Source organism: Panthera uncia, assembly GCF_023721935.1.
Source record: "Panthera uncia isolate 11264 chromosome A3 unlocalized genomic scaffold, Puncia_PCG_1.0 HiC_scaffold_12, whole genome shotgun sequence".
Taxonomy (NCBI): Eukaryota; Metazoa; Chordata; class Mammalia; order Carnivora; family Felidae; genus Panthera; species Panthera uncia.
The window spans coordinates 30517781-30528783 of NW_026057579.1; the positions used below are offsets into that span (position 1 = coordinate 30517781).

The 11003-nt window shown below is 52.9% G+C and overlaps 1 protein-coding gene across 1 annotated transcript in view; it reads right to left on the reverse strand.

Moving 5' to 3' along the window:
* Positions 1 to 1282: 1282 nt before the first annotated feature.
* The window catches only part of TRIB2 (tribbles pseudokinase 2), a 26755-nt gene continuing 17034 nt past the window's right edge, over positions 1283 to 11003 (reverse strand). The window contains exon 3 of the mRNA XM_049652508.1: positions 1283 to 3799. Coding sequence (XP_049508465.1) covers positions 3331 to 3799 — 469 coding nt within the window. The 3' untranslated portion in view covers positions 1283 to 3330. The remainder of the gene's footprint in view (positions 3800 to 11003) is intronic.

Here is an 11003-nt window from a genome sequence, read left to right on the forward strand (position 1 = left end):
TACTGAATAAAAGTTAAAAAAAAAATTAAAAACAAGAACTTGCGAAGGCTGTTTTCTAGAAACCTGGAGTCGGAGGGCAACTGAGCAGCGTGCAGTGTCCCCACACAAATTCAACATCGATTCACAGTCGTTCACTGAACACCTCCCGTGTGCCAGGCACAGGGCCGGGGGCGGCTGGGGATGCGGAAGTGACGTTGCAGGACGATAAACACCTTGCGAATTTAGAAGGTTGGTCCCATCGGCTAGAAAGCCTCCGCTTCAGCCACATCACCCCCACTCCCCCATGCCACCCACCCCAGTCTTCGCCAGGACCTTGAGGAGTTCTATCCATGGCTTGGCCTCAGGGGCGCTCACTTGGGCAGGTGTCTAGAAAGTTCTCACACACAGTTCCCTCTGCTTAGTGCTACCGGTTTGTCTTCTGTCATTACCCGAAGCCACTTCTTTCCGGATTCTGATTTGGCTGCTTCCAGGACACCTCCCGACAGACTTGGGCAAACCTGGGTTTCCATGAATCCGTGTTTACCCCGCTACTCCATTCTGCCCACCGCCTTCGTCTGTTTGCCTTTCTTTCCTGTTTCCCTAACCTGCACTGACGTGACAGAGAAAGCAGTCACTCGACGTTTTGGGGTTGAATGGACCCCCTGGACTGTAGGAACTTCTAGCAAATGGGGTGCGGCATAGATGGGATTCCCTGTAGGGCCCACCTACTTTGACCCCCTGTGGATCCGCCTTGGGGAAGGGCTGCTGGGTAGACATTAGTTTCTGGCAGTCGGGTGGTCTCCTTGAAGGTTTCCAATGGGGCTTGCAGCAGATAGGCCTTTTCCTAGGGAACTGTCTGGAAGCCTGGGTGATTTGAGTGCAGGAAAGCTTGGCTCCTTCAAAACCACCATACACTTGCCTGGAAGCCGCTGGGATCTAACATCCTAGAGAGCATGACGAGCTTCAGGACTGAACCGACGGGAGTCAGCGCCTGACTCGATCCCTTACAGGTGCTTTAACCCCAGGCAAGTTAGGCACCTTTCTGGGCTTATTTCCTAATCTGTGATGGGAACATAATTCACACCTCCGAAGGCGGCAGTGGCGACGAATTCAGTGAGATACCCCTCTAAATTGGCCAGCATAGGCCCAAACGTGACGGAAGCTGGCTCTCGCTTTGTACCAACAGTCACAGTGGCTCGGCCTACAAGAGCGAACCCCCGAGAGGACGTCAGGGGTTCCGGGCTGGTGTGCAGTGCCCACAAACCACAGACGGCAGAGAATCATCATTTGCAGGACCCCGGAATTTTAGTTAAATACGCACAATTTTATTGATTGAAGAGATTAGGACAAAAACATTAAACCAAATACAGGACAAAGCACCAGAGGCCATAGATTCCCAGCATGCATGCCACCAACCTTTCCTCCTCCAGGGGACTTAAAAAATAGGGGACGGGGAAGAAAAACAGGTCCTTCTTGACACAGCACCATCTTCAGAATGTGAAAAACAAAAACAGAAACAAAAAAACAAAACAAAACAAAAAAACCCAAACAAACAAAAACCTCTCTCCTTTGTTACCTTCCGTTATCAAAAAAGAATCATGGCCGCCTTGTCTCCTGACTATGAACGGTTAAGCCGCCCTCCTGGGAACGTGAAGGCTGAGCCCCTGCTGAACAGGCATAAAGCATCCAAGGTCTGCACATACATGCTACATACTATAATGAAGCACAGATTCAAGTAACATTTACATACTAGAGTCCACGTGTTACCTACCCAAAAACATGACCATTTCACAAAACGTATACAGGCGGTAAAATCCAAACAACTGAGGTACTGGAAACACAAATATTTATGCCAAAAGTGTTCTGTATCATACAGCAATAGAAAAGCCGTAATAAAAAACAGTTGCCACTCGAAATCAAACAAAGCTATCTAGAAAAGCCAAACAAAAGGTTATTTCAGGGACAGAGATACTCAAACGAGAAAAAAAAAATATATATATAAATGTTAACTACAGCATGTAACGTCATCCCAAGTCAACCCGTAATTGAAGTACTCGCTTAATACATCACAATGTGACATTTTCCTTAATAAATAGAAGAGTTCTTGAAAACACAAAGGTGCGTATTGGGACAGAGAGCTGTTTGTATTTATAACATCCTAGCTTTCAGCTGATGTTTCTTCCCGCTTGTCTCTACCGAGGGTTTCTGTCCAAACCAGAGGGCCTTCCGAGCCAAAAGGATCGTTCTTCCTAAAGGAAACAAAATAGCTGCCCTGGATTTCATCACGTGCGACAACCTGCTCTGCGTCACTGGTTATCCAATAAAACAGAGACAAGAGGTTTCGTTGAGACCAGAGTGTTGCAAAAAGCTTCAGACTCTCAATATGCCCCTCCCGCTAACCTGGCCCCCGTGCCATCGTCCCAGCAGAGAGGACCATCTATAAGGCAGCCCTCCTTGTTCAAAGGAAAGAAATTCGGGAGTGGGTTTCTCTTTTTTCCTTCCCTTCCTTTCCTTTCTTTTCTTTAAACTCTAATAGCGGTAATGCCTCTGGAAGTTTGACTTCTAATAGCTTCCTGCCACAAACCCATGGACACAAAACAGAGTAACTTTGTTAAAGGACAGACTTTTTTTTTTTTTTTTCTTCCCCCTTCAGGGAGCAGAGCATCAACGTGTCATTTCCTGACCAGGATGGCAAATCGTTTATTTAGAAGAAATGAGTTGAAAAGAGCGATTAAGAGACACAAACTGGACTTTTATTTTCTTTTAGCTTTAGCACCCAGGTTTCATGTCAGTCTGTGTGCACCGAATTGTTTTTTAAATGAACCCCATTAATAATTATCAGGTAGGTGGCTGGCTTGTTTCAAAAAAAAAAAAAAAAAGAAGAAAGAAAGAAAGAAAGAAAGAAAGAAAGAAAGAAAGAATCCTTGGCCAATTGTACCTTCCCTGAATCGTGACAAGAAGTTAAAAGCTAACAGTGCGATGCCAAGATGTGTGGTTGAGGCAGAGAGTTTGGGCTCCGTCAGGATCTGCAACTATTTTGGAACAAATGAAAAGTGGGGTAGGCAGCAACAGCCCCGCTGAAAGGGTGGGCTCCGGGGGCCGCGTCAGGGAAGGGGGAAGCGCCAGGGGCTCCCACCCCTCCGACCTGACCCCAGACTCCCACCCCACATCTCTCGCCCCCATGCTACATGTTTGGTCAGCTCCTTGAAGGTTCTCCTTCTCTGAACCGAGAAAACGTTGAGTGTCAGTGTCTGTCTTAACACCAAGCCAGGCGACGTGCGTTCCCCGGAAGGACTTTCCTCTGCCCTCTCTCGCTCCCGGTACCTGCTTAAGTCTCTGTGGGGCGTGAGCTCAGTTAAAGAAAGGGTCCAAGTTCTCCTCCATGTTGACATCCGGCACCAGCTGATCAGACGCCTCCTTAGCACCATATCCTGAATTCGAGACGCTAAAATCTGTAGAAAACCAGGGATGGTCCAGAATTTCCTGCGAGGTCAGCCGCTCTGAGGGCTCCCGCCGCAGGATGCTTCGGATGAGGCACTTGGCCTTGGGGGACAGGGTCTCTGGAATGTTGAACTGGCCCCGCCGGATCTTGCTGAAGAGGGAACTGGGCTCAATGTCATGGAAAGGGTACCGCCCCACCAACATGGTGTAGAGCATCACTCCCAGGCTCCACACGTCGGCTGCTTTGCCCGAGTAGCTGCCGCTGGTGTTCAAGATCTCTGGGCTTACGTAAGCCGGGCAGCCGTGCTTGTCTGACAGGGAGTCATCGTCCCCCCGCAGGATGTAGGCATCTTCCAGGCTTTCCAGCTTGACCCGGGTCCTGCAAGAGAGAGGAAAGCGTGAGCTCCTACGGGCGCCCTAACGCACACGAATCTCATCACCGTCACATCACACGGCTCCTGCTTTAATGTTTCCAAGACCATTCATTCATTCATTCATTCAACCAGCCAAACATGACTTCTAGGTGCCAGACACTGTTCCAGGGCAGGAGGCCCCAGGAGTGAACAAGAGTGACAGGGAATTTGCACGAGGCTTAAGATCTACTGGGGGTGGGAGGGTCCCACACCTCCAGCGAGTAAACAGACTCTAAATGACTTGACTATCTCCCCATCTCAGTGATGAGGCAGTAAGAGACCCAGTGCTATTCTCAAAGACGCCCTTAGGTAGTGATGGGGAGTCACAGGATTTGGACTCCGATCCAGCCAACTGGGAAGCTCCCAGAAGCTCTGTCCACACGTTCCGGCAAGCTTCCGGCTGACGTGATAGAACACGGTATGGAAGGACCTTTTACTCAACGGTATCTTGGCTTTATTAACAGTCCTTTTGGTACACATGGAAGATTTTATGATCCCATTTTACAGATAAGAACACCAAGGCTCAGAGAGCTTGAGTAGGAATAATTTGTTCACCACCTTTTAGCTGGGAAATAGAGAAGACCTGCCCCACACTTTGCTTCATCAACCTAACCTGCCCCTCCTTCCCCAATACCAAGCTGCCTCTCCAGGACACGGGCAGGGCTGGGGAATGTATTCGAGCGGGCATCCACTACCAGCAGCTAAGCCCTCCCAGGGCTGACCTCCCCTTGCCAAGGTTTGCTGTGGAAGTTGCCTCCCGTCCTGCCAATCACATTTCCAGGGGCTGGTCCCTGACTTACGTAATACTAATGTGACCTGGTTGCTGTATCTTCTACCTGTGACAACTCACGCACGATGCTGATTTCTCACGAGTGCAGGGGCATGTCTGTCGATCTGCCCTCGCCGTTTACTTATTTATTTATTTTTTATTTATTTTTGAGAGAGAGACAGCACGAGTGGGGCAGGGACAGAGAGAGAGGGAGAGAGAGACACAGAATCGGAAGCAGGCTCCAAGCTCTGAGCTGTCAGCACAGAGCCCGATGTGGGGCTTGAACTCGTGAACCGCGAGATCATGACCTGAGCCAAAGTCGGCCTCTTTACCAGCTGAGCCGCACAGGTGCCCCTGCCCCTTGCCATTTAAGGACGAATGAGCTGGCTGACGGGTTCCGGGACCCTCCTGGATGCACTCCTGAACAGAGACGGAGAAATCCCACGTTGAACTCAGAGTCCCCAGGGCCTAGCACCCATCTCTGCACAGCAGGGCTTGATGTGACCACTGGGCATAAAATAAGTGTTCAGTAAATACTTTTGGAAGTTAAATTCCTAAAAATAATACGTACTTGCAGTGAACAAAGCTGAGGACCGAGATGTGAAAGGACTTGTTCAAGGCTGATGGCTGCCCCCGACCCAGCACCATAAGCCGCTAAGACCGGCATCTCTCCTTGATTCAGGGGCCTTCTGAGAATTCCCACTTCCCTGCCCTGCCGTTCCTTGAGTGGAAAGCTAGGTACCGCTACCTTCCAGAGCTTAGGATGGAAATCCTCCTCCTGTTCTCCCGTCCAGAACCGTCCACGGCTCATGTCCAGGAGCTGTCAGACCGCAGACTCAGGACCATTCCATCACACAGACGAATGCCTGCCACGAAGGTGACAAGGGACAGGGCGGAGGGGCCGGAGTGAGGGGGTAGGGCCTCACGGACAGTGCCTACGAGGTCCCGCGAGGTCGGTGTCATCGCAACAGCTGCCTCCTTCATCTCAGAAGTGCGCACCAGAGCACGCGTCCTGTCGTCCAGAGGCGCCATGGGGCTCAAATGGCCGGGGAGGAGGAAAAACCGCAACGGGGCTCTCCTCCCAGATCCGACTTGTGACTCGGGTCCATGAACTACTGATCCTCCTTCTCCCTTGGGCTACAGGGCTTACCCCTTCAGGGCGGTCACCAAGGCTACTCAGGGAGCCACGGAAGCAAGATGAGGTTCAGGGTCATCAAGTTAGCTCTCTATAAGCGAAACATGTGATGAAACCCTGGGTTGATTCTAAGATCTCATACTTGGATTACAGAAGTCTCAAAGACTAAGGAGTGACCACATTCCCCTGCACTCATTTCTGTCCATGAGACATAAATGGCCATGTCACTGGTAAAGGGACCGGGCTGGGAGCCCGGGGCAGGGGGACGGGGAAGACGGGGGGGGCAGATTCCAGGCCACACTACATCTTTTACCTGTGGTGTGGCTCTGGGAAGTCAATCTCTTTGTTTCTTTTTAAATTTTTTTTTTTTATGTTTATTTTTGACAGAGAGAGAGACAGAGTGTGAGCAGGCGAGGGGCAGAGAGAGAGGGAGACACAGAATCGGAAGCAGGCTCCAGGCTCCAAGCTGGCAGCACAGAGCCTGATGTGGGACTCGAACCCACGAACTGTGACATCAAGACCTGAGCCGAAGTCGGACGCCCAACCTACTGAGCCACTCAGGTGCCCCTCAATCTCTTTGTTTCTTAAACTTGAAGAGGGGTGCTGGACAAGGTAGTGTCCTTTTTAATTTTAATTTCTTTTTATTTATTTATTTTTGAGAGACAGAGAGAGACAAAATGTGAGGGGGGAGGGGCAGAGAGACAAGAAGACACAGAATCCGAAGCGGGCTCCAGGCTCCGAGCTGTCAGCACAGAGCCCGACGCGGGGCTCGAACCCACGAACCACGACATCAAGACCTGAGCCAAAGTTGGACGCTTAACCAACTGAGCCACCTGAGCACCCCTAATTTTCTTATTATGGTACAGTATACATAAAATGTATCATTTTAACCATTTTCCACTGGACAGTTCAGCAGCATTGAGCGCGTTCGCACATCCGTCTGGACCAGACAGCCTGAAAGTCTCTGCCCGTTTTAACATCCTGGGATTCGCATCTATAGCAACGCGCCCTCGTTCCTTGCTCGCCCATATTCCACTATAACCTGGAGCACACACGCTCTGTTCCTCTCCTCCCTCCTCAGTGAATGATCTCAAGACACAGGAAGGGCCTAGATGTGTTGATCTGGAATGGGGCTGCTGGAAAGCAAACCTCCCTTCTTCCTGCTGCTCTTTCTAACCTCAGGTGGCAGGTGGGGCAGGCCCACACCAGCCTCACGAGATGTTCCGGGATAGGAGTTGAGTCACGGAAACCCAGAGAGGGGAGGGGAGGGGGCTCAAATCACGAGCCCAAGGAGGTTCCCTCAACAGCCTCCTTCGCCCGACCCTCACCAGCAGCAGCCCCGCCTGGCTCAGGAGCTGGCCAGACTCCTGGCCTCCAAGGTCACTGTCGTGACAGCAGAATGCCTACAGGAATAACTCTAGCTGCTGCGGCAACGATAATTAGCTGTGCAGCAAGGGACGGTCCGGTGTCCAGTGGGTCTGGGGGACGTTGTCCCCAAGGCTGCGAGGTGAGCCCCAGGCCTCTTGACCCCCCGCCCCGTTCCAGCCTCTTCACGGTCCCTCAAACACACCGACCACCCGCCACAGTCCTCCCTGGGGTCTCTGTGCACGCCTTCCCCCAGCCCCTGCCCGGGATGTTCTTCTATCAGATCCAGGGGCGTCTCACTCCTGCTCACCTTCTTCCTTCTTTCAGGTCTCTGCTCAGAGGAGCTTCATTAAAGAGCCCCTGGCTGACCATCCTACATCCTGTAGCACCGGCCCCCAGGACTCGCAGGCCCCATAACGGCGCCGGGAATCGTCGTTCAGTCCTGCATTGGTTCCCGCGGTCCCTGCAAGGGCGATCACCTCGTTGCCACCTCCAGGAGCTCGGGAGCAGGTGGCTGAGGTCGCTTTGTATGTGGAGAACATCGCCTCTCTTTATGGCTGTATCTCCTGCACCCAGACCGGGGCTTGCCACACAGCAGACCCTCTGAGAGTGAAAGGGACAGTCACACCACGTCAATCAGAGTGAAAGGGACAGTCACACCAGGAACCCCTCAGAGCTCCAGTGTGCTCACCTCTGAAGGAACAAGAGCCCTGCTCTGCCCGCCTGGCCGGGATTAAGAGGATGTCAGGTCGAGCATCCACGGGAACAGGCTTTGTAAATTCCAACACCTCAGTCCCTGGCGGGGTGACGACAGGTACAGATGTGCCTTCAGACCCGTGAACTGCTCCTGGCGGAGCCCTTGCAGGGGACAGACGTCACCACCTCAAGCTCCTTATGCTAAACCACATCTGCAGCCCTTTTCCAGACTTATCCCCTTCCAGGACACAACCCTTGACGGCGACGGTCACCTTCCCCCTGTGACCCACCCGCTCCCCCAGGCAGCAGAGACCCTATTTCCACCCCGACGCCTCTTCTGGAACCCTTTTCCAGATCAGAGGAAAAAAGCCTTCACCCGTGGCCAAGGGTTCAATCTTGAGGAACCCACTCACCGGCACTCACCTCTCTCCCCCTCTACCTCCAGGACTTGGTGGCTGTGCAAATACCCAGTGAACCCGAGAGCGTAACAGAAAGGGCACCCACGTGCTGCTGATGTTTGTCTGCCCCCCCCGCCCCCCCCGCCCCCCCCCCCCCCCCCGCCCCGGCCACTTCCCCCGCCTCCCTTCAGAAGCCGGGCTTCGGATCCACCTGTCACGTTCGGCTCACTGTGCGATGTGCCAGAGTGTGCCCTTCAACACCCACCAGGTATCTACATATACTTCCTCTTTAAAGTTTCTAACATCAGCTTCCAAGGCAGCAACTGTCATCCCTGTATGTGGACGCTGAGCCCAATGCTCAGAAGGGGTGAGCCAGCAAGGCCAGCGAGGCCAGTCGGGGGCGGGGCGCTCACCTTTCCCTTGGCTCCAGGCAGCCAGCCCCCCCTGCCCTCGGCCTGCCCCACCCACCCGAGCACCCGGCCCAGGGAACAGCAACCAGGGCGTCCCCGTCCACGAGACCCCCTCCCCGGGGCAGCACACACGCGCCCAGGGCCAGGGGCACCGACATCCCAGGCAGGCAAGGCGAGAAGAGGAAGAGAAGCCTAGGAAAAAAGATGGGGAGGAAGGGCAGGGTTCGCAAGCATTCTTCTGACCTTGTCTCCTTCTCGGAACACCCCGAACTTGTTTACATCAGTCCTGGGTGAGAGTCAAGGCAAGCAGTCTGGATTGCGTCTTTTAAACCAGAACCTTCCGGGCGCACACGTCGGGACCCTGGGGCTGGGCTGTAGTCCCAGCGCCAGACCTGCCGCCCAACTGCAGGGACCCTCAGAAGGTCTCTGGGGCTTGGCTTCCCCCTCTGGGGAGCAGGGCTGCCCCTCTCTCCTCTTCAGAGCGTGGGGGGAGGGGTGCCTGGCAGAGCACCTGCACCTGGCCGCTAGGGACGATGCAAATGAACCCTCTATCAACTTCTGCTGTCCCCTGATCATAAATTCCCAGGCAAAGGAATCGATTTCCAGAACAATCAACAAGGGCACGGTGGTCCTAGGAATTCAGATGTTCCACTAACGAATGGGCAGGGCATTTAAAGTAGGCACTGGGGTTAGGGACAGGACGTGTGACAGCCATCTTCTCCGTTTTTATGGGGATTAAACGAAACAACGCAAGTACCTTCCGAAAAGCCTAGCACAGGAAATCTGCAAAGAAATGGTGGCGACTCTAACCCATCTTATTAGTAAGATAAGCCCCGCCCCGCCTTCAACCCCAGAGCCTACGAGACACGACAGAGGAACAAGCCTCAGGCAGATCCAAGTGGATGTGAATTCTCTGCCCATGTTCCTTCCTGGGCCCTTTGCACTTGTTTCCCCCTTGGCCTGGAATGTTCTACCCCCAAATATGTGCCCTGCTCATTCCTCTCACTTCCTTAACTCCTAGGGAAATCAGAGTGGGCTATCGGGAGGCGGTGGGAATAGAATGGTACATGAAGAATAGAGGGAGGGAGGGTGGACAACTGCTGTGACCAAAAAAGCTACGAATGACAGTGGCGACCTCCAGGCAGCTTCTTGGAGGAAAGAGCCATTAGCCTGGGGCGGAATCCACTTGGCTAAGAATCTGTATCCCTGCATGCATTTTGCAACTCGTCCCTGGCACAGGCAGGAACCAGCCTGCTTTGCTTTAATTTCTGAATGGAAAAGGCTCGCGCGGGGGCAGCCTGTGCACTTGGCTACCGGCCTTGTGCCATCAGATCCCCAGCCAGGTGAGGAAGCCAGACCAGCAGGATACGGCTCTACTCCTGCCTCCAAGGAGCAGTGTCCCACCCACTCGCAGCCGAGGCCTGCATGGCTCCCCGTGGCCCCAGGCCCAAGACCAGTGTGACCACAGCCAGACCTTTCGGCCTCAGTTTCCCTTCTGTACAATGTAAACATACCTGCAGGGCCCGAAAAGGGCTCTTCTAACTTCAAAATTCTCAATCATAAATTGTCTTTAATCGAAACTACAGGAACTGCACTGTCTCCTCCGTGACAGCTTCATAATAACAATGACAATTATGGTGACAACAACAGTGACCGTGAATAAGACATCTACTAGGTGCTGGGAGTTTTTCAGTCCGCATCTCTATTTCTCATAACAAAACTGAAAGGCAAGTATTATGATGCACGCAAACCTCTTTAGAAATAAGGAAACTGAGGCACAGGGGATTAAATGTCCTAGCCCGCAGACGGGATAACGGAGGAAACAGAGTTCTGAGTCCACATCTGGAGGCTTTTCGTGCTGGTGCCCGCCCCAAAACACATCCTGTCACCAGCAACACAGATTTCCTGAGTGACAAAGACAGAAAACCTGTGAAAGGAAGGCCCCAGGTTTACTGAGCACTAGATCACAGACAAAAACCCGCACTCACGTGACCTAACTGTGGAAGCTCACGAGGCAGAGAGAGGTGGCTGGACCCTCTCATTTCCCAGACGAAAACACTGAGACACAGAGAGCAGAAGTGACTTGCCCAAGGCCACCTAGCAAGCGATGGCAGAGCTGGGACTCAAAACCAGGTTTTCAGCTTCCAAATCAGTGCTCTGTCCAAAAAAGTCAACAGTGTCCTGGCCAAGCAAATCATGCTTTGTCTTTAAACCTTTAAACACCACCTTGGGCTCTCGGCAGGAAGGGATCAGGACAGGGTGGGCCGGGGTGGGGCTGGGCTGGGAGTTCAGCCAGACCAAGTGGGCCTGGCCGGGACGGGAAGTCCGGTGTCCTGAGGTCAGTGGAATTCAGAGAAGTCACTGAAGGCCATTCCATGGGGGGGGGGGGGGGGGGGG